Source organism: Nipponia nippon, unplaced genomic scaffold (genome assembly GCF_047370975.1).
Source record: "Nipponia nippon isolate SJK-2023a ecotype South Korea unplaced genomic scaffold, ASM4737097v1 scaffold_1, whole genome shotgun sequence".
In the NCBI taxonomy this organism is placed as follows: Eukaryota; Metazoa; Chordata; class Aves; order Pelecaniformes; family Threskiornithidae; genus Nipponia; species Nipponia nippon.
This window is the reverse complement of record NW_028262290.1, coordinates 71824356-71849063: the sequence shown is the minus strand read 5'-3', so window position 1 is coordinate 71849063 and position 24708 is coordinate 71824356. Positions and strand designations below refer to the sequence as shown.

The window sequence follows — 24708 nt, the reverse complement described above, 5'->3', positions numbered from 1 at the left end:
CCTGTAATACATTTTCTCTTAAGTACAGAAAAACTTAAGCAAAACTGGGGGATGGAAATGAATTTTCTGCATCTCGATTTTCCTGCCTTTTCTTTCAACCCTTCAGTCAATTACTCCCACCTTCACTATCACTCTGTTCTTTTGTCTTTATTTCTTAATTACCTTGACTTTTCTCTTCATTGTTATTTCATTTGCATATTTCTACTGCCTGAACAAGCCAAGTGTGATATTTAGCTCTCTGTTGAACACTTCTGTTAACTCCTTTGTGTGATCAAGTTACTGAACAAATAAGAATGAGCACTTCAGCATTGCTTCCTCTGACTCAGACTCTGACTACTTGTTTTCTTTGCTCTTATCTGTTGCATGTATTCTTACTGCTCACTCAGCTGATAACTAGTTCTATTATGTGCATCCTAGTGCACTGCTTTCTGTATTGTTTAGTAACTCTAATTTCTCTTTAATGGAACATAATGGTTAGTTTTTCTTTTTTATTTTTTTTTTAATGAAAAGCCATACAGTTACACAAATTTTGTTGTAGCTTTATTATTTTGGTCGAAGCTTTTGTTTTGCTGTTCCTGATGACCAAATTACACGTCTTTGAGAAACTACAGCTTTCACATGATTAACAGCAGACACTAAACTGACCAGTTCATAGCTCTGATGCGTCCATTCTTTCTTACTGGGTATGCCCTGTCTGATATTAACTCACAACATGCATCTGGCTATGTGTATCATCTTCGAATTGGAGCACACACACAAGCCCCACAGGGCAGCTGAACATACTTCAGGCAAGGCTATTACGACTGAACAGTCCCTAATGGCTTCTCCCAGAAGCCCTAAGCTGAATATCAAATATGAGCAGTGGGCATAGCTGGAATGCAGGAATGGGAATGCGATAGAGCACCCAGGATAGATCAAAATGTTAACATGCAGCTCTTTGATATTCTGCTTTCTCACAGTTGAGTGCTTGGTTCTGTGTCTCATTTACAGTACAGTATGCCAATTCTGCTCATTGGCTTTTCACAACAGTAGCTGCATACTTCAGAAATAACAAGTGAATTTAACTTCACAGTATTGCTGCTACAGATCATCCCTCTCCTGACTGCGCTGATAGTGAACTCTGGAACACAGCAAGCAAGGTAAAGAATCTTATTTTAGATACTCAGTTTTCCACACTTGGGGTCTGATTGTCTGTGTGTTTATCGCTATTCCCCATATTCTTCAGTTAAATCAAACTGTAGAACGCAAGGACAATTCCTGCTGATTTCTGTTGTAACAGGAGGGACTCTGCCTTCTGGCAAGCTGAAGTTTACTTCAGGTTCTCATGTCTGATTGTCGAAAAGATGACCACTTCTAGAAAGTTTAAGCCCGAACTTGCTCAGTTCATTTTAGAAACTGAGGGGCATAGTCTGGTACAACTCCAGAAGTCAACATTCAGCTTCCTTAACCTTGAGGCTAGTGTTTCTCATCTCATAACATCCTTTGTCATAAGCTCAGCTTCCATTTCTGCAAGGAACATACAGGGGACCATTCAGACAACTCCCTCCTCAACCATACAGTCCTGATACACTTCCAGAGAGTGCGCTCACACCGCAGTGAACGAGTCCCAGCAGCACACATGAACAATCTCTGCTCACAGAGCACTCTATCGTTACACAAGCAACCGTAATTCCTGACACTTTCGCACCCTTTGATAACGCAAGACTTTTTCCCCGTCTAGTCAATCATAATGATAGCTCCTGCGGTCATTAACCTGTTAATGAAGAGAATTTGTTTTCTCAAGTTACCTTCTTCCTTCCCTTGATCAAATGGAAACCAAGGCATCATCTCTTGAAGACAAGAGACAGAAATGCCCAATTTAACTGTTGACTTTGTGGGTCTAAACCCCTTTACTTCCATTTGCCATAGGGCATTTAGCTCTCTGAGATAACCCACACTTAATATTCTGTCATTGAACCTCTACTTGAGAAATCAGAGCCTCCCATCCTTCACCCTTGGTCTCTGATGTCAATATGTTCACTGCCAAAGCTGACACAAAACTGCCCTCATGATCTCAAACTGTCCTTGAATCACTGCTATCTTAAGATCACCTTCTACTTTCATATTTCAGTTATTGATACTACCCAGCTTTTCCTGAATTTCATTCTTGCCGTTTGTTTTTCCAGACCGGAGTAGCAGCACAATTTAAAAAAAAATGCATACGTTGTTCCAATCGAATTTCTACTCCTCAAGTGGCCTCTTGAAAAGCCACTTCCTCTCTTCAAATCATACCACAAAACCTTTAATTTTACCTTCAGTTTCATAACTTCCTATAAGGCTCACTACTAGAATGAAAAGCAAAAGCTTATTCTAGCTTCTTGCAGAGAATTTAGACAGAAGACCACACACAGATGATTTGGGCAATTCTGACTTTGTGCATTCTAACTACTTGCAATGTATAGAAATCAATTATCTTTTAATGGCAAGGTAAGAAATATTTACAAATAAGTTAAATACACACCTCACAAGCAAAGCAGCCTTTGCCACCGTGTTATGTTATGCTAAATGTAGGAAGCATGAAATATAATGGCAACTGAAGACTCATACAACTAGCTCATTTAAAGTTTTTTTTGATCTGTTTTAAATCTGGACAAGTGCAGTATATATACAGAAAATGAGGCTTCCTCTCCATCACTTACTGATGTTTGCACCATCATAGCTCGCTGGTCTCGCATTTTTCGTACAATATCCAGCGGATAAACAGGTTGGTTTCTTTCAATTAAACACATGGCTGTTTCCATAGTGACCAATACACCAGTGCGACCGATTCCAGCGCTGTGAAACGTAACAGAAAAATAGTCTAGAAAATTAGGTTTTTGCAATGCACCAGATTCATATCACAGTCTTAATAGTAGGACACTAAATAGCCTTACAAATTACAGGAAGACCTTAATAAAATTAGAACAGAGTGCAAAGCTTATCCTTAAAGCAGCTTCAGTAATATTTTCTGCCAATTATTAAAAAAAATAATTTTTATATAAATAAAACTAAAACCTCACTTAAAGTAAATGGATTTTTAACAATTATAACTGCTTACAAATCTAAATGTACTGGTGTGGTGTTTTTGACTAAAAAAGGTAGGAGCTAATTGACTGCTTTTTGACAGACACTTGAAGAGCAGAAAAAAACCCTGCAGTACCATTCAAAATGAGGTTACAATAGTGGCAGAGGATAAAAATGGAGAACAACTAATGATGTAGATTATCAGCTCTGTGATAATTACGTGACTAAGCCATTTCACCAAAAGGTTGCAGCAGAAAGGGAGAGAAAAAGACACTCGTCCTTTAGGTACAACACCAGTGCTTCTGTCTCCAACAGTGAGTGCTGGTATTGCACAGCTAAGTATTTTTAGCTAATTCAAGGAATCTCCTCTCTTGCAGACAAACTTTTCAAAGTGCTTATTCTAAGGCTGAAGCAAATCCATAACCAGAATTTTAAAACACAAGTACCTGCAGTGAACAAGGACCGGCTCATTCTCTACTCTCTTTGGCCTCATACAGGTCACAAACTCCAAGAAGTCCATGGAGTCATCAGGAACACCATGATCAGGCCAAGCAACGTACTGGAGATGGGTGACGGTGTGTTGTTGCTCTGTCTAAAAAACAGTAAGGTTTTCAAACAGTGTTCGGTGTTATGACTCCTGTATTGATGTTTGCTAGATACAAGTCATACTTTTCACAGTAGGCATATTCTGCAGATGCTATAAAGATGCATATGATGTGGAAAATATTTGTCATTTTAAAATTCAGAGTAAAGTATGAACATGTAATTCTTCAAAAGCATGCAAAAGGCATAACATTTTCTAAACAAACGAGAACAAGTTTAACTTCTGTGATCTAACCAGATTTTAATTTTTCTAATTTATTGACTGTTGATCTATTATACTTTGACATCAATAATTCACCTGAGATAAAATGCTACAAGACTTACGCATAGCAGTACTATATAATAGTTTAGAACAGATTGGAAGAAATAGCTGAAAACGGCAGAAGAACTATTGAGAACAATATCAAAATAACAGGGTCTTGGGGCTACACAATCTATTCTAAATATCTATGTCTGTGTGCACTTACAGATTCAGTTACAATATAAAGTCGCCTGCAACATTTGCTAAATCTGGTTTCTGTTAGAAAGCAATATATATATTGTTCATACATACATGTTCATTGTACATACATGAATGACTTCTGTATGACCTACAGAAGGATACTTTTCTGTATGGAAGCAATATAATTAGTTAAAAGATTCTGTTGTATGAAGAGCTCGTTTTTCATTCAATTATACCTAAAAAAAAAGTTTTACAGAAGTTCTTTCAGTTTAGCTTTTCTTAACTTTGATTATGAAATCACTCAATCAGCTTTGCATTCAGACTGAGCTCAACTGCTACGTTAGAGATGTAACCAATGATTAGGGTGGGAAGGAAAAAACCTAAGACACTCCTGAGCTCTGCTGCATCATGCAATGAGGATCTCACTCTTTACAAACTGAGACAAGTCTTTGTGTTCCTTTGTTTTTTTCACAGGTTTAGTAACAGTTAAACTGTTAGCTGCAATTTATCAATGTCCGTTACTAGACTTGACATTTGACACCCTACTGAAATGAAACGTTCCTTTATCACTGTATTAGTCTGTAAAAGCTGGCCTCTCCCTAGTGGTCCATGCAAGAATGTTTACATGATGCTAGTGACTGTAAGTGGTTTTTTTTCCCCTTTTCTCTTATGTGCATAACTACTGAAATATATGACCTGTTTTAACTGCCTTCAACTGCTTGCTTTCCTCTTCTACTGGAGGAAGTGGTTCCACTCCCAGGGAGTCGGCTAGTAAGACACAGAAGACAGAATAACTACTGCCTATGTACCCAAGTAGAGTCCTAGGAAATGTGTTAATTCCAGTCAAAGTAATTGCAGACATTTACAATTGCCTCCAGGGACATGAAGATAAACAACACAGCCCACACTTTGCTTCTTAAAGTCAGAGTCTTAGCAATCACAATTAAAAGGTCTAGCATAAGGCCAATGTAATCTAACATTAATGACCAAGCTCGCTGTAATATAAATTGCATTGGGATCTATCATCCAGGTCATCAAAAGACCCCGCAATGACGAGGATCTCTGCAAGAAAAAGCATGGCCTTTTTCTACTGAGCTTTGCTGCCATTATGTAGCAGAGCTTGATCAAATGATTACACTTTAAAATTTTTCTGAAATGCCACAGATGGAAAAAATACAAAAACATGACGAGAAAATGTCATTAAAAAGTCCTCTTGTGCAAATCTGCGCATGCTTAATCAGAACCTCTTCAAAAGGGAAATGAGATAACGGAGCAATTACATGTAACAGTTTGAGCTGATTCTCTTAAATCAGAGACATTTGAATTACAGCATTCAGGTGAAACAAAGACTTGATTCATTCTCAAATTATCCAAGAGTGAGTATCCAGTCACCTTTCATGTGCATCAATAACTTCAAGCCATGCATCATGAATAAGTGCCAGTGGCACACCCAGGAACCACCAACAGTGATCTGTAGCGTCAAAAGCCATTTTACAAGCTCAGAAAAAAGGACAGAGTTAACTTAATTTTTACTTATCAGTAATTCAGGGTCAAATACAGCAAGTTGCATTTTTTTAAAATAGTTCGTAGACATTAAGTACAACAAGCGTGTTACATAAGACTTATTTGGAGTAAGAATACACTGTAGGAGCATGCACTTAGTCCTCAGCTGCTTCTTTTCGTGTGATCATCTTCATTTGCTGTTATGTGCCCTATTCATCCCTAGAGACCAACTCAGCTGTTTGTTAATTATTCCAGGTATGTCTCAAGCTTCAGTATAGTTTTTTTAGTTATTTGTCTTTTGATATAATCAATTTGATTCTTTTGGTTGGGCTCTTCTGAGATGATTCAAATTGTTAAAACTTGACCATTACAACATTGGCTTTAGAAAATGCACAAGTACCTACTGCAAACAGTAGTTATATTCATATCTGTTAGAACAAGTTTTTCTAATTCTAATATTATTATGTCTTATGCAGAAGATATCAAATCAGTACTCAAGTTCAGATTTAAGCTATTTTTAGTGTTTTGGTTTTTTTTAATATAAAATCTTCAAGTCTTCACACTCATAAAGAAAGTTACCTTTTAAATTCAGAAAATGTCAGCCAAATACCACCACACATGGAAATAACTTGCATTAAAAGACCACCACGGTGACTAAAAATCTAGCACTCATTAAAAAAAGTGCTAGAATTATAGTTACTGGTCCCATAGTTAGCCCCACTGTACATGTCCTATTAACAATACTTATTTTTAAACACACTATTTCTGCCAGACCCTGCTTCTTTGTACAAACCTAATAATGAAAAATAAGAAGCAGCTTCTCATTATACTCCAAGTTGCCATCCAGACCATTATTCTCTGCAAGTCAGCTTAAATCCTTTCCAGAAATTTATTTTTTTTTGCACCAAGGTTTTCAATGACAGTCATTATTATAGCATCCTAATGACTGATAAATGTAGAATTTATCTTTATAAAGTCTGGCTTTATTAGTCCTGTTTTATAAGTCTAAACTTACAGAAAGTGAGAGAGCAAGAGGTGCTCATGGCCTGGTTGCTATTTTTGCCTAACTTGACATCATATACCTTGTTGTTCCAAAAATATTTTATGTTTTTTGCACTCACATGGACTGATTTCAATTGAATTTATGTATTTGGTATTTCCACAAATCAGTTTAAAAATGGTGGATTCAAAAAAATGAGTCCAAACAACTTACGGTCTCCAGTGACGCTTCTGGCTTATGTAATTTGCCCAGTTTATCATCAGCCATTTGGCCAACATTTAGCTGCTTCATGGCATTGACCCACATTTACTTGGCAAGCAGCTACAGAGGTCTGAGACATCGTATCTGCTCCAAGGTATTTGTTACTGTCCTTCTGATAATGGTTATTGTTGGTGCAGCAAAGGTGCCAGCCAAAAAGAAGATGTACTTGTACCTACCCTTCCTGTGCAAATTCAAGACATCTTACTGCAAAAGCAACTTCATTGTGGTTAAGCTAACACCCTAGATTTTGCTCAGAAACACAGGGTAAAGACACATGACCTTTTCTAATAAGTCTGCCATTGGGATTGCAACTCCTGACAAAGTATAGGACTGTCAGAGGTAATGCTTCAAATGGCTGCTGTGACACTTGCAAAATAAATCTCATTGCCAAGACCTTCAATGACAAAAATATCCCTTCCTCGTCTTTCTGCAGTTTGCAGCCTTGCTTGTTATAATTACATCAAAAGGCAGGCTTCCTTGTTTCACTTCTCCTAAAATGACTCTCCCTGATTAATACAAGAATCTGGTGTTCTTCAGAACAACACACACAGCTTAGAATGATAATACTGATATAGAAAGAAGGAAATTTAGGCTTGAAAGGTCAACCTTAATTTTGACTTTTCTTAAAATCCAAGCAATTGAACTTGTGTTTCACCTTTTCATTTAATGTCCTTTTTGGTCTAGGTTATAATATAATCTTCAATTAAAAAAACAAGAAAATTAATTTCACCATGTAGAACTACATTAACCTTGAAATGGTCCTATTATCTTCTAAGCAGGAAAAGGTATGCTTTTTGGTAGTGAGCTTCACAAATATACCTTGAAAGCTGGGACTCAGTGATCAGGGTTAAAGCCTAGTTTCTGAAGAGCAGATACTTTGGCAGTGGCGTTTGGCATTTCTTTGGACCACTGTTCCCACCTCATTATGCTTCTGTACACCCTTGCTGTAACACTTTTAATCTACTTTTGTTCTTCAGCTCTTTACTATTCAAAGCCAACTCGTTTTCTTCTACCACAAGTATTTGACAAAACAGAACATGTTCAGTGCAGACCCTTTTCAGAGAAGCCTTTAAAAATACCTCTGCAGTGCGACAGGTTTGTTCAAAACATTTATGACATGGTCAAATTTATATAGGTTTCTTTGGAAAGAGAAAATACAAGGTCTTGTTTAATGCACAGAAGCAGAAGTTTCAGTGAACCAATCTAAGAATCTTTAACATGAGCAAACTCAACATTGCCCCCCACAAACTGTCGCAGGACATGTATCTGTCAAGGAAGACAAATGGTGTGGAAAGCCTCAGCCCAAACAATTAAGATGTGTAAAAATCACAGAGATTCTATTTTCAGCTGTTTATAGCAGAAAGTGCTGGCAGTATACTCATTTACATTGCTGCCTTTGTTTCATTTTATATCAATTTAACCCTGTCTCTAGAAGGCCTACATGCTGGTCATTCATAAAGAGAAAGATACCGGTAATTCTTCACTTTGCAATTTTACCTCCTCCCTTCAGCAAACAGCAATATTCTTCCTTAGCAAAATGAATTTATGCTTAATCTTCAATTTGTTTGAATTGCTGCATCAATTTATTTTCTTTTTCTTCAAACCACCCCCTCCATCATTGTGATGTCCATGGAAAGTGTTTAATTTAAAATGAAGCTTATTTCCCCAAATCCCTCTATTTGCATTGTCTGCACAATCATGCTAAAACAGTTCACATTATGACACAAGGAATTGTCTTAATTACCTTGACCTGGGTTGTTTATAAAATGTAAGTTAAAATGTAAGTGCTCTCTTGTGGCGCTCACTCCTCATTCATTATAGCAATGGTATAAACTTGTCTTTAAAGGATGAAATTCAATCAATTTTTAAACACCTTGCTTTTTTTTTTTTCTTTCTGTTTGAATGATTTAGTTTAGTTAATAAAATTAATCAGGTGGGAGAACGACAGGGCACTTTGGAAACAACTAACAAGGTGTGGCAACAGCTAACATAAGATGTGGCATAATAAAAAAAAACCCCAAACTTGCAAAATTACAGTTCTTCAGAGTTATGCGAGTAATATGCTTCAGTAAGTATCATCTCCACAGCCTTGCTAAGTTCCATGGTTGGGTTCTAGTCACTTTTAACTGAAATCAAGAAAAATGTTTGTTTAAACAAGGGAAAGGAGTAAAAAGTTTTTTTCAAAGCATAACTGGATGAAATTGGTGAGATTTAATGGGCAACGATATGTTGCAAGGCAATTAGCTTAAAGGAAACTGAATGAAACTTTCCTTCCAGCTTCCCATGCTATGTTTTCAATGATTAAAAAGAAATATTTATCTTGTTTTACAAATTAGTACACTATGTGATGAAATTTGCACTCATACTACACAATTTCTTTCCTTTGGTCTGTTTGTTCTGGTTCCCAAAGTGTTCTGAAGCTTTTTTTAAAAAATAATAATAAAAAAAACCCCAATCTCAAAAAAAAAAAAACCCCAAAGTTAGTGCTTTATTTGCCTTTCTTTCACTTTGCTACAGGATAGCTTTCAATCTTGGTCTCGAAAAGAAAAGGCAGGAAATTAATCCTTATTTCATTTCATGAGGCTTAGAAAGGTTAAAAATATTTCATATATTTGCAGTCATTTACTGATGTTCAATTTCAGGTAAAGAAGCACCGAGTTAAACTGTGTCAGAAAAATCCTAAAAAGTTTCTTGTTCCTTAAGTCTTCTGAACATGTATGATGAAAAGGCCAAGGGCATAATTTCATAAACTTCTCTTTTGAGCTATTTTCCCCTAAAGGCAGATTTGAAATCTGCGCAACTTAATTCATGGGAAACTCTTTCACAAATACGCCTTTCCAAAAGAAATGAAATCTCTTGTGAGTTAGGAAGCTTTATCCATCTTACTATTAAAAGCTACTTGTCTTCATAAAGACCAATTCAATGATGCTCACATTAGTTCAGGGAATAATAAAATCTTGGTTTGTGTTCAGATGACTTTTTATGTATTCTTCAAAGAATATAACAACATCATCTGTGAGAGGTAGTACATATAAAGCTTTGCAAAGTCTACTCAAGCACAAGATGCCTCCAAAAGAATACATTTGGTGAGCTTTAAGAAAGCAGATCAAATGACATGTAAAACTAGGAGATAATTCAGTGTTTCAGAGAGTTCTTTCACTATGTTTTAACAAGCTACAGTGTTTTTTATTTCCATCTCAAAAACCAAATGCACAGAATGCTATCAATTATTAGGGTTGCATTTTTACTGTATGGGACAGCTCAGTGTTGAGTGTTCTTTTGAATGTAGCCACTTTACTTAAGTGCACAAATAAACTTGCCTTTAGTGAAGAAAAAAAAAATAAAATTAAAACCCCCGTCAAAACAACCTTCCCCTCACCACAACAAACACACATCCACCTAGGACTAGCTTTAGGATGCTTTTGTCTAACCTAGATGAAATCTATGCAAGCATACAACCTTTGCATTAGAAACTATGTTCTCAGCTGAGAGTTATCATGAGACAACTTACTCAGTTGAGGATCCTTGTAACTTTCACATCTGTTAACACGTCTGCAACGGCATACTAAATTCTTTTTGGGATAAAGGTTGTGCGAGAATAAACTTGTATTAAAAAAAATAAAATTGACTGCTCCGTTCTCATTGGGATTTTGACTTAGCACGTGCTAGTAAATAGACACCTGAAGTGAAAACACATACTGAATACAGTCACTGGTGAGTTTACTCAAAATTATGTAGCAGTTTGATAAATAACTAACCAAGAAAAAGAACAAGTATTTGAAAAGAGTAAACTGAAATTTACAAGAAGCATTAGCTAACCAAAGTTAAGTGTCAAACAACTAATTTGAGTGACAAGGACTAAAAGTTTGTCTACATACATGCTGCAGTACTGCTTTAATGAGGTTAATTTCTTCTGTGCTGACATTCAAGTTTATCACTTACAGATTAACTGGCTGAAAAACAGAACCAAAAATCATGCTGCTCCCTGACTGGATGGTTTCTCACAGCTAGAAACTGAAACACTGTAAACTGTCTTAACTGAAAGACCTTTAAGTACTGGCACCTCACATGCTTATGATTACAAAGGAAATGTTAATCATGTTAAAACAAATTTGGATGCACTGTCAAGTGACGGATTCAGTTATAAATTTATGAGATTAAAGGATTGGTAATCTTGCTGTAAGAACATCAATGAAATGTTACATTTTAAAACAGATATTTCCTTTTTCTTACTACTAGCAATTCTAGTAACAGTAAAATCTACTTAACTACACAGAAGTTTAAAAGATTGACTAGTATTGGAACTGTAAATTAGCATTTGGTCAGCACACAGTGATTTCTTACACACATATCTTACGATAGCACAAACCCTTCATCTTTTTAGAAAATACGTCCAAAATTCTATGGTCACAAAAGAGATGAAGAGGGACATGTATAAGAAATGTAGGACAACTTACAAACAAAAGCCAAACTTCATCCCCTGTATTCAGGTTGTGGGAAGTCTAGATGTGATCTGAACACAGATTCCACAACACAAGCTGACACAACAAGTATTCCATGTATTTAACTTTCTCTCTGGTTTATAACCCTTCCAATAGCATAAAGTATTAACAGCTAAGGAATGCAAGTACCTTACATAAATTGAGCACATTTCAACTAAGATATATAAGGATTTTTTTCGTTTTTAAAATCCGACTGAAGATGATGAAAAGGAGCTGTTGAGGTCCTGCATCTTCTCTCAAAATACCATTATGATTCACTTCTTTGTTAGCTGTTCTAGTTGTATGTGCCATTAACCAAGTGACCCATATGTCATCCTTGAAAGAGCAAAGTTACTTAGAAAAAACTCTCATTGAAAATCAAAATACTTGAAGAGTCAGTGACTGCAGAACTGTTTAAAGAGAAGCACTGAACTTCTTTATGAAGCTTATTCCAGTGCTTGTACAGCATAATGTATTAATGTATTACAGAACTTCAAAAAGTATGTTTTTGAAGAAGCTCTAATGAAATAATCATACTATGTTGATTCACATAATACATACATATTCTTTTTATAAAAGAATATATTCACACACGGAGATGTACATGCTCAGACACAGAGTCTATATCTACCTATCTATACATGTATTCATTCAGCTTGCTTGGGGATAATTAAAGATAACGGGCATTTACCTCAACATTTGTAATCACCATTTCTCTAACAACATAAGCAATCGTACAGTCTTCAGAGTGGCATCTGACACGAAAGCTGCCATATTCCATTACATCTGGTGGATCAGGCCAATACTGATGGCATTTGGTCTGTAAAGAAAATTAAGCACACATCAAGACTTTATACAAGCACTTCTGTTTCCAGCCTCCCCTTCCGGAAATTCAAGGAGTGGCATAAAATCTATTCTGGTTGGTTGGTGTGATGTTTACATCCAAATCAGAAAATAACATGACAAACCAGGCTAAATTCTCTATAAACTTCTGTTTTAATAATTTCAATTAAAAAAATCAGCTAAATTGGATGCAAGATGCTTTCTGTCTGGTACTAAACTGCAATCACTAAAATGACTTCTCAAGGCATAATGTAGGAGGAGAAACATGGATTTGTTCCATCTTAAGAAGAAAAGTGTAGGGGGGGAATTTATAACTATCTTCAGCCATCTAACAGCAGGTTATAGCGAAGACAGAGCCACACTTTTCTTGAAAGTGAACAATGAAAGGACAAGAGGTGACTGAAAAAAAAAAGGCAAGAAGGTAAATTCTGATTAGATGTTGGCAAAAACTATTTCAGTGAGATGGTCAAGCACAGAAACAAGCTGCCCTATGGGGCTGTGGAATCTCCATCCATGGAAATAATCAAAACAACTGACATGATGCTGTACAACCTGCATGAACTTCAAGACCGCCCTCCTTTGAGCAGAGAGGAGTAGACCAGCTATCTCCACAGGTCCCTTCAAACATGAATTATTCTTAGACTCTGAAGCAAGATCATACTGGAATGCAAAAAATAATGCAAACCAGCCTGTTCCCCCCCCTGCCCCCATTCCAACACTGCAGTCTCATGGCTGAGGGAAAGAGCAAGGTGGGCTCCATTTCTGGAGGCCCTAAGAGATAACTCATTCTGCAGAGAGAAAGCGAGCAGGAAAAGGAACAGCACTGTCACCTCTTACCATGCCCCCCCCAGAAGTTCAGCCTGCCTGGTACTTGTCTGGCTGCTTCCGTAAGAACAGTTTCCCTTCTCCTCTACCTGAAAGCAAGTGGTGAAGGTAATGAAGCAACCTTAGCTATCTTCTGAAGATTGCTTCCCTAACTCAGGTATTAGTTTTCAGGCTGCTAAGAGCTATGTGTTACTTCAGTTTTTGACAGGAATTCACTGAATGGGAAAAACATCTTCATTTTTCCATTTGATCGTATTTTGTGTTTTAAGGCAAAAATATTTTTAAAACGGAATAATGCTTATAAACATCAGTAGCAAGAATACTACATAGAAAGTTATTGCAGGCACAATAATCAGCAGTAACTTGGTCATATAATGAAAGTTGCCCTCCACACTTTCAAGGGAAAACTGAGCTCAGAAACTGGAAGAACAGACAAACAACTTTAGTTTGTGTGCATGTCATTTGTCAAAAAGATGTATATTTCTTTTCTATGTCAGATGTAAGACTGAAGACAGATCTTCTCTTAAATGACTAATTGTATCTAAATGCTAAAGTTATAAACAAAGGCTCAGAAACATACCTATTGATGCAGGAAAGTGTAATTTGCCCTCTGCCTCAGACAGGTTTCATGCAAGGCCATAATGGATTAACCTTCAAGCCTACCAACATGTGACAAGCAAAGCCATACGCTCGTGCAAATGCACCTGATGTACTGCAATATTAAAATTACATCCATGAAATACTCTATCGTTTCTAAAAGAAAAGAGATTAATCAATCCTGCCTACAAGCACAAGGAACCATTTTTCTCTCCTGTCTTCTGCTGCTGATAGTAAGAGAGTGATCTTCAGATCCCTACCACTCTACTGCTGAAATTATAAAGTCTTCCTTTTTCTGGTTCACCTTCTAAAGGCAGATAGGCAGGCACATCTAGCCAGTGTACATGTAACTTTTCTAGAAACAATCCTAATGCCAATAGTTATTCCTCATTTTAAAAGGTAAGCTTAGAGCAGCACTGATGACAGAAGGTTTGCCACCTCATTTCCCATCTAATCAAAGGCTGAAATGTTGTGGAAGAGACTGAACTTGAAAAAGCATTCCAGTGAGATACTAGTTCAGTGTAATTCTTGTCCACTGAAGACAGCTCAAGTTTGCCCATCAACATAAAGGTTCCAACATTTCATCTCAGTAATTAAATATTGTCATCTTCCACTTCAGTAACTCCAGTCTTGTAAATAATTGCCTTCATGTAACAAACAAACCAAGCAGTTTCCAAGTACAAGTCCACTGGACTTACGAAAAAGGCATACTAAAGAAAAAGACCAGTTGAGCTATAAGAAAATCCAAGGGAGGCATAAAAAACTATCTTGACACAAGTCCCCAGACACTATACTTAAAACTTTAATTATGTGTGACCAAAACAGCTGAGCTATAATTGTCCTCTTCACTGCCTATACATTTTAATAATAATTGTTAGTAGCTCCAAAAGAAACCCAACAAATTGATGTTGCCAACATGTTTGTATTTCAGCTTTAGTTAATTTGGATTGTCTATCAACTTATCAACAATGCTCGTGCCATCTGCAAGATTTTTTGTCTATAAGTTCTTTTTTAAACTAATACAAGAGCTGGAAATTTTGAAATGTTGAAATTCCTTAATTCTACCTTTCTTAGGGCTCAATTTTCAATGGCTTGAAATCCAAATTTTAACCATTATGCTTGAAACTTTTACTGTAGTAGTCTATCTGAAATACTTTCCCCTTTAAATTTAAGCCAAAATAATGCATCTGTTTCTAAAAAATGAACACTACGGGGGGGGGGGGGGTAAAAGAAAGGTTTTTATCCTATAATAAAGAGATATTCTAGAATGTCAAGCCTCCAGGGCTTGGGAAAAGGTTTGGCATTTGGCAATGGGAATACTCTGGCAAGAACATGCACCTTTTTCTATCCCTCAAAATTCACCCACCAACTGGGCAAATGTAAAACATGTCTGAAAGTAAACAAAACTCAGAAAAAGTGGCTGGTGTATAAATGTACCAGCAGAATGGTTAGAAGTTAACAACAATTTGCCTAGAAGGTTCCAACTCACTGGGCACAGTACAGACCAGCATTAACCTGTGTTACTTCTCAATACAAGGAAAAGAAAGCAGGAAGCTATTTTGACTGCAGTACAGTCAAAAGATGAAGGGAGCATTTTTGTGCCAGATGATGTTCAGTAATGTCTGTCTCCATGAATAGCTACATAACCTGACCATGGTTCAAATCTATTGCTTTTCAGCTTTCACACTTCTGTCATACATTTCAATGAAAAATTACATTGTTGATTAACTGTCACTACTTACATCTCAATCATTATGCTGTTTAGGACCCGAAATACTCGCACTCCTGCTTTCCAAAAACATTGTTTTTTGACTGGGATGCCAGAAAAAATTGATAGTGTAGGATAAATCACATAGAAAATATAGATAAAGGTTACAGTGAAGGCAGATAAGTGTCATCATCTTCTCCACCTCCTAAAAAAAACCTGTTCAGTTTTCAGCTTCTAAAACTCCAAAAACAATCCTCTTATGTACATTAATCATCTAAAAACTTCACCTTTAAAACTACAAAGGATACATTAAATCAACGTACAACAGAATACACAAGATATTGCTTTAATTTTCATTGTATTATTCTGAAATTAATGGAGTGCTAGAATTTATTTAAACAGAATTAAAAGAATTCTGAAAGCAATTCCAGGAAAGAACCTAAGACAAATAAAAGTAAGCAGGTTAAATTCTGACCACCAGCATGCTAAAACTAGTAAGTATTGCAATGGCAGACTCTTGTTTGAAGCCGGTCTGCAAGTTTTGCTCAACACTTCCAGATGTCTGCTGAATCATTAGGAGAACAACTGCAACATGGAACCCAGTTCTCAGGGGGAAAAAACGGACAGTACATCGTACCTGGCTGATCAGCAAAATGGAGTCAATGCAGTGATTTCTGTTTATCAGACTGCTGGTTTGTTTTCAAAGCAGCATAAAAAAAAAGAAAGCTGAAGAGTATCTGTTCCTCTAAGTAATTCAGAAACCCTGGCCTTCAGAGAAATGATTCAACAGAATAAGCTGGTCTATTTTAGGGTTATTTAATCACAATAGTGGGGGAAAAAAGTTTAAAGGCACAGTGCATTTCTTCAGCATACAAAGAACCTGAACACCTACCCGTCCTCGTTCAGTGAGAGTTGTTAACATGATGATCAGTGACAACTTGTGATCCCAGACTACTTGCCAGAAGTGCGAGCATGTGTGTGGAAGAGGCCCCTGAGTAGCAATGTACCTGTTCACAATGCCCACAGAAGGAATTTCCATCTATGAAGAGAAACAAAAATCCTATGTAAAGTTTGCTACTCAAGTACTATTTTTCTTTAATTCAACATTTCATTCAAACAGAGTTGAGGGAAGATTAAAGCAGCAAGCTGAGTAATAAGACAATCAAGATCACAATTTGATCTGGTTTATCTTCTGGAGCCCTCATAGCATAGTTGGTAGGCCATAAGTAGTTCTAGAGGGAAAAAGGCTTAGTTTTAAGCTATAGGAGACAACCTCAGCATTTGCAGTATATGGAAAAGTAAAATAATTTTTACTGGTTAAAGACCTTGCACATATATCACAGTGTATACCACATGCTTGCATCTACTGCATATGAGGATGGCCAGTTGTTTCACAAGAGACACTTCATCTTTTACATTATGAATCTTTACATCTTTTACATTTACAAATCCCCCAGAACATAAAATGAAACCCCCTTATTCCTTAAAAAGGCTAAATTTAGTCTGCTATTGTAACAGAGGAAGTGGGCAAATGCAGGTTTTTATGACTTACATTCACATAATTCGCATTAATATAATCTTCATCTCCTTGCAATATTATCCTTGTGGCATCATCTGCACACAAAAAATAATACAGAGGGAATCAAATTAGCAATGAAGGGGCATGCTTCTCTTCTATTAAGTCAAAAAACTGAGGAATTGCAGACACAAACAGCAGAATACAAACCAAAATAGACAGTCTTTTAGAAAATAAAATGAACAATTAAATGACTTTGATTGTATAATGAAATCTTTAATCAAGAAGTTCAATACAACAGTTTTATAAGCTATCATTTAGAGGATAAAGCAAAATAGGCAGAAAGTCTGTACTTAATACTCACATGGTAGAACATCTTTGTATCTATTCTTGTCCATATTCTGAGGTACCTTTGCACATGTAACAGCCAATCCCGGTTTCTTTCTATAAAGTTGCTGCAAGACAGAATGAAAAATGGTAGGATTTTGAGGGACGTGATTATGTTATACACACACTGAATAGATTCACATGAAAACACACAGACCCAGAAAAAATATATCATAAGTTATTTTCTTTAATTTTTTCCCTAACCATCTGCAAAATTCACCAGAGATATTTTTGTATTTTTTAACATGGTGAGAATTTCTGTTACTGCTAGCCCATCATCATCTCTAGAAGAATTTCTAGGATAAAACAGAGGAAGTGTAAAAGTCATTGATATAAACTGTTTCCCTGCAAGGTTGCCTTTTTCTTATAAAACTGTGTGCCAGACGGAAAGCAGAGGTTGAGGGTGGAAGAAGTGAGCAATAAAAGACATGGGAAGAAAAAAATAGCTGCAGACTGATATTTTCTGTAATCAACTGTAATACAAAAAATCGAAACAAACTTCTATTCTCTGGACTAAAACCATCACATTCAATCCTGCAAGTACCTGAGAAAACAAAGCTTCAATGTACCACAATCTCTTAACATGTGACTCCCCTTCTTTTGGGCCAACCACTGTCTTGCAAACTTTATCTGAAGTAAATGTAGGCATACAAGTGTATAATCAAAAATAAATTTTAAGGTCAAAATGCATTAAGTGCATCATACAAGACAACAAAAGGTACAGAGGGGGGGAAAGTGGCTGGAAAGCTGCCTGGCAGAAAAGGACCTGGGGGTGCTGGTTGACAGCCACCCGAACATGAGCCAGCAGTATGCTCGGGTGGCCAAGAGGGCCAATGGCATCCTGGCTTGTATCAGAAATAGTGTGGCCAGCAGGACCAGGGAGGTGATAGTGCCCCTGTACTCTGCACAGGTGAGGCTGCACCTCGAATACTGTGTTCAGTTTTGGGCCCCTCACTACAAGAAAGACACTGAGGTGCTGGAGCGTGTCCAAAGAAGGGCAACGAATGCTGGTGAAGGGTCTAGGGAACAAGCCTTAGGAGGAGCAGCTGAGGGAACTGGGGTTCTTTAGAGAAGAGGATGCTGAGGGGAGACCTTATCACTCTCTACAACTACCTGAAAGGAGGTTGTAACAAGGTGGGGGTTAGTCTTTTCTCCCAGGTAGCAAGCAACAGGACAAGAGGAAAGAGCCTCCAGTTGTGTCAGGGGAGATTTAGATTAGATATTACGAAAAATTTCTTCACAGAGAGTGTGGTTAGGCATTGGAACAGACTGCCCAGGGAAGTGGTGCAATCAGTCCCTGGAAGTGTTAAAAACGTGTGGATGTGGTGCTTAGGGACATGGTTTAGAGGGAGACCTGGCAGTTAGGTTAATGTTTGGACTCAATCTCAGAGGTCTTTTCCAACCTTAATGATTCTATGATTTTAACAAACAACAACAACAAGAAAAAATGCAATTATACAACTACAGTTTTTCTGTATTAAATATACATGAAAGCAACATACAACTGAGTTATTAACCTGGCTGTCCCAGAGTTTTATATACTTCATTGAACACTTACCAAAGAGCTCATTATATCTTACATGTTTAATGAAGATTTAGAATATGGTTCCATACATAAAATGGAATGAAACAAATAGGAGGCTAAAATCCCCTACTTCGGTGGAGAGAAAAAAGAACAACACAAAAATTTTATTCTACTGCGAGATTTACTGAATCCTAAGACTCAGTATCACAGCTCACCACGTTTTTCAACTTGTACAGCATAAATAAGCCATGTGAGAAGAGAACTTGATAATACATGTAACCAAACAGCTTCTATCTGTTATAACTCAAGTTCCATTTTACTAGAGCCAAGTTGCGATTTCCGCTTTTTTGGGAGACAAGGAAGAATAATTTAACATTAAGTAAGAATTCTGTAGCTTCATTATTGTTGCCTGGCAAAAAGTCATTTGCCATTGACAGATGACTTAAAGTTTTTCTGGAATATCTTCCTCTACTTAAACAGAATTTATTATTCATAGTCTACTGGCTAATTATTTACTATTTTACTAATGTGAATGGAGAGTTTGAGAGCCACCAAAGCTGATAAGGTGAAATTGCAATTGTCTCTGCTTCTGAAGATCACTAAACAATGAACTCAAAGAAGGCCACTAAGCTGTCCCCTAGTTTATTAGATTTCAAAACGGTTTTGTGCTTTTTTTGTAACATCAGTAATATCCTGTTATAAATGCTGTCAGGAAAAAAGTCATAAAGGATCAAATATCCTATGAAGATTATTACAGGAACTTTGTGCACAAATTTAGTCAACAACTTTGACAATTAACAAAACATTGAAAGGCTAGTTCATATCTTTTGAGTTACTCTTTCAATAGCCAACAGACTCATTGCTATTGCTGCACTGCAACCAGTGCTGTGGATTTTGGAAAGCAGCTATGAACCATAGTCTACAATTCCTTAAAAAAAAAAAAAAAAAGGAATCTTAACTCTCAGAAATCTTGGAAACAAAGCAAACCTCAAAAAGACTGATTATGCAATAAGCAATACCATAACTCTTCAGCCACCACCATTAAATCTTACGGCATTTGAAAAAACAGTGAAGGAAGAATATCAAAATGGGGGAAAATTGTATTGCTGTTCTACAAATTTTCAGCATCAGAAAGGGGTACTCCAGAACTCAACAATGTGAAATTTATAAAATCATAATAACCAGGGTTTCTCCAAAGTTACTATAAATGTTTGGATCCACAACAGCAAAACAAGCACAAACAGCTAAATTATCTTTTGGAATTTCTTACACCAGCCCCAAAGGAAATGATCTAATAAACTATAAAAACATTATATTAGTCAGTTTCCTATAACATTCCTTGGTAACATGTTGAAGAACATGACAAACATTAATTCATTAATCTATACAGCAGCTCTTCAAAGTCTCATCCTATATGCAGGGGAATCTCACCTACGAAGTAATCTGCCCAAGAAGTAACCATTGGTGTTTTAGATCACCAGGGAGAAAGACCACAGAACTGGACATTACAAATGTCCTGCAAACGGAAATTAACATTCCAACATTTTCATATCAACCTCTGAGAGAAAAAGTTGAGGAATGAATAGTCAAGTTGCTTCTGTTATTCCATGAAAGAAGGCAACACATGGAGAAGTTGAAACCCTAACTTAAGATATAAAAGATGTTTTAGAAATGTCACTGAGCAGCATGGAAAAAGAAACAAAGTACAAGGCAGACCTCTGTCAAAACCCCTCTATCCTACTCAATAAAATAATTAAGAAAAAAATATTTAGTGAGCTTTGGGACTTGAGGTAGGAACATATTAATTAAAACACATTTTTCTCAGCAGATGATGTTTTATGCAAGACTGATAACTCATTCTTCCCTATCCTAAGTAGTGAAGGGTGAAACTGATGGGCAATTCACATTCTTGCTCTCTTGAGATAAGACCTAATGGGAGCAATGAGATTTACAATTAATTAAGCCGTTACATTACTTGCTGGTCACAGCTACTGGTCTATACTAACGGCATTTGAGCGCTGAATATTACCTACCTCAAACTGAATAAGGACAGTTCCACTTTCCAGCCCTTTCCTTAGCTGCTCCATAGATTCCTCCAGTGTATCACCACCATATTCGGAACAGATAGGAAGAAGAGATTCTGGGAGATTGTGGGAATCAGCTTCGTCTTCTGACTTAGGCTCCACAAACTGTTTAACTACTGTAAGATGTATTGAAAATTAAAATCCATTACATACAGCATTAATGTGTTTGCAAACACGTATTAAAATTACCAGCTTGCAAGAACAACAAAGTTTGCAAAGACAAGGCCTCAGGAAAGCACATAGCAATGCATTTAATTTGCATTTCTTTATGCACTATATTACTGTAGAAACTACCAAGAGCAAAATGTCCTTATGACCTTTCAGAAAATGAAACTCCTCAAGGGGCCTATCTATGAAGGCAAAAGTACTTGACTCCGAAGCACAAAGTTTTTTTGCTGCAACCTTGTCTTACAGAATGAACTGCTGGATAGGCTAATGAATCACAACATCCACCATGGTAAAAAACAAATGAGTTTTGCCTAAAAAAAGTTTAGAGCATAATTAATGGAATATCTCTATAAGAAGTTTATATAAGTTTGGACCTCCAATAGCAAAACAAACACAAACATACTTATATTGTAATCCCTTACTATTAGAGAAGCAACTGAATTATCTTTTGCCACTTCTTATGCTAACGTTGAGGGAACTAATGTAATAAACTACAAAAAATGTATTAGTTTTCTATGACATTCCTTGCTAACACGTTCAAGAACATGACAAACATTAATGAATTGATCTATACAGCAGTTCTGTCTCTATGAAAGCTATTGTACCACCAAAGCTGTGGTTATTCTCTGCAATGATCAGAATGGCTCATACCTGCAAAACTTCAGAAAATGGGGAGCTGTTCATACTCATGCCTATACAAATGACTGGCATAGGGCCACAGGTTATCTTTAGCTAAAAGCAGACTTCTCTTATCTGCAAATAGGAAGGGGACTAGAAAAGTTAAGGGAAGAATAAATACTGCATAGAGCCAGTGGAAAGGCCTACAATAATAGGAGCAGGACTGTTCAGGGAAAACAAGGCCAAGAGCCCATCTGTCTTCCTAGAAACACAAGAAATTTAAAATAAAGTAAATTCTACAGAAGTACATACCATTTAGGCAGTTTTATTCCCTCCTGTTTCCCAGTGATGCATAATCCCTTCAGATTTTTAAGTCTTAATGTATTCAGAAACTCTGTGCAAAGCCCTCCCATAATTGTATGTGTTAAGGCCTTACCATAGCTCTTAAGTAAATCATAAACTAGAAGTTTCACATCATCTGAAAGCTCTTGGCATCTGCATATATATATATATATATGGAGCAAGAAAAAACAAGCTGGATGGGATCCCCATATTTTAAATATACAGGCTTAAGACCCTGCATATTTCAGAGATTGTCTCCTGTTTGCTGGCAGCAGTTTAGCAAGTAGCCAGCACAGGTCAAGCTCAGTATTGTCAGAAAATGTATATTGTAAGAATGGAAAGAAAAAAAAGAAATGAAAAGAGAAAGAAAAAGAAAAAAAACCCAACAAACCAACTTATTTGACTTGTTTCATTGTATAATTGTGCTGGGGAACAGCCCATGGGTATTTGCAAACCCACAATTGGGGATTTGTGAAATTATGCTATATTTACAAAAAACCCCCAAACTTTTCCAAAGAACTATTTGTTCTCATAGATTTTAAGACTTAAAAAATAAGAAGAAATTCTAACTTGATAGATTCTTTGTCGCAGTGGTAAGAACCTATACAGTTAAAACTATTTGTAATACTAATTCAAATGCAGGGAGATCTACTTTTAGCACAGACCTATTCCCAGTACCCTGAGAACACATCTGTGTAAACAGAAGAGGGTATAAGAGCAACAGTCTCAAAAACATTAAAAGTGAATAAAATTAGCCCAGTTACCTTTCCGCCTGACCAAAAGTGCAAGCTCTCTCGTGTGAGATTCTCTGCTGGCTTTTATGAACATGACGACCTGGTCATGCGTGTGCTCTGAGATATCTCGGCCATTAATTAATACTATCTGATCACCTTCATTCAGTTTTGGAATGCATTTATCAGCCTGTTTCAAGACCAAAGAAATACATTAATGTCATTGCATCCAGTCATGTAAGCAGGAACACATCAGGATATTACGTTCATCACGTAAGCAAAGTCTTCAGAGTTCTCCTGACAAGGTTTCAGCTTCTGTATCAGAAGTTCTATCAAAGCATTCAGATCTAAAGCTGTCTTTCTTGCTTCAAAGCCTCTCAATGAAAATGAGAAACAGTTCAAACAGCATATTGATAGCTACCAAAGGACTTCATATTTATCAAACAGGCATCATCAGATTGCTTTTAAAGACCTAAATTTCAGACTCCAAGCCTCAACCACCACTGGTCATAGCCATTTGCAAATGAATTTCTGGAAAAAGTGTTTTGGGCACATAAGATAACACACTCAAGTTTCTACGCAATGAATACCAAGAAGTCCAAACATGATTTTGATGAACATAATTTAAGTAACATGACATTCCCCAGGCCTGCACTTTTTCAAATTTAAAGAAATCCACACACATTTCATATTTTTGTTATTTATCAGATTCTTGTTCAGTAGCTATCAAATGATATCTACAAATAGAGAATATACTTCATCATTCACTGAAAGTTTTAACAAGATAATGCAGGGAAGTACTCAACCTATGATGCTCAAGTACCCTGGCATTTGTGACAAATTCTTTTGCTACCTGTGCTGCAGAGAACACTGAAACAAGGTTTTCCCCACCTCACATGAAAACTTACATTATGTCTTGTCTTGGATACAACAATTTAGATTAACTGCTGAACTCCAGGGTTTGTTTGGCTTTTTTCTGCCACACTTCTTAGTATGCTTAGCTCTAAGTCCAGTGCAAAGCAATTCAAGCACTAGCCAGAATATGATGATGATGCTATGAAGATGATTAAGGGGCTATAGCATCTCTTGTACCAGGAAAGGCTGAGAGAGCTGGGAGTGTTTAGCCTAGAGAAGGCCTAGGGGGGATCTTGTCAATATATAAAAATATTCGAAGGGAAGATGCAGAGAAGATGGAGCCAGGCTCTCTTCATTGGTGCCCAGTGACAGGACAAGAAGCAATGGGCAGAAACTGAAACACAGGAGGCTCCATCTGAACATTAGGAAACACTCTTCTACTGCGAGGGTGACCGAGCACTGGAGCAGGTTGAGCAGAGACATTGTGGAGTCTCCCACATTGGAGTATTCAAAAGCCATCTGGACATGGTCCTGGGCTACTGGCTCTAGGCGACCCTTGAGCAGGGGGGGTTGGACAAGATGACCTCCAGGTACCTTTCAACCTTCTGTGATTCTGTAACATGGGTGGGTAGGATTCTACAACATTTGAGTGTCAAGTAGTGTAACAATTTTATTTTCACTGCTATCCTAATTTTTATTTTGTTTAGGAAGTACCCAGCTACACAAGAGTGATATGCTTATATATACACACTCCATTTCATTTGTTATATGAGACATAGACCTTTACTGTTACTCTCTATTCATAGTTGTTCCCTGTAATTCCTTAATGCCAGCACAGGCTCCCTGAACTTTATTCATCCAATGTTATTAGGCCTATCAAAAAACCATCACCAACTCCCCAAATGTGAACAAGATGTGCTAATTAGCCCTGATCCTGGTTATTCCTTGCACTGATGGCTCCTAAAATAAGTTTATCAGTGATACACTGCATTACCAAGTTAAAAATAGGAAGAGATGGAAAGGAGAAGTGATGATGACAGAATCAACAAGAAGAAAAATACAGAAGAAAAAAAAAATAGAGGCAAGGATACAAAGAAGAAAATAAATTGGGAGCCACTTGTGTCAGAATAAAGTAAAAGGAAAGAAAACTTAAGACATGTATGTGTGCCACAAAACA

The 24708-nt window shown here is 36.8% G+C and overlaps 1 protein-coding gene across 4 annotated transcripts in view; it reads right to left on the bottom strand.

Moving 5' to 3' along the window:
• Positions 1-24708, bottom strand: part of PTPN3 (protein tyrosine phosphatase non-receptor type 3) — a 177737-nt gene that overhangs the window by 8640 nt on the left and 144389 nt on the right. For all 4 annotated transcript variants that reach the window (XM_087759510.1, XM_087759519.1, XM_087759528.1 and 1 more), the window contains 8 exons: positions 22710-22866; positions 20767-20933; positions 17186-17276; positions 16858-16919; positions 16198-16344; positions 12024-12152; positions 3489-3634; positions 2679-2814 (listed from right to left, as the gene is read on the bottom strand). In XM_087759510.1, the coding sequence (XP_087615636.1) occupies positions 2679-2814; positions 3489-3634; positions 12024-12152; positions 16198-16344; positions 16858-16919; positions 17186-17276; positions 20767-20933; positions 22710-22866 (1035 nt within the window). The remainder of the gene's footprint in view (positions 1-2678; positions 2815-3488; positions 3635-12023; positions 12153-16197; positions 16345-16857; positions 16920-17185; positions 17277-20766; positions 20934-22709; positions 22867-24708) is intronic.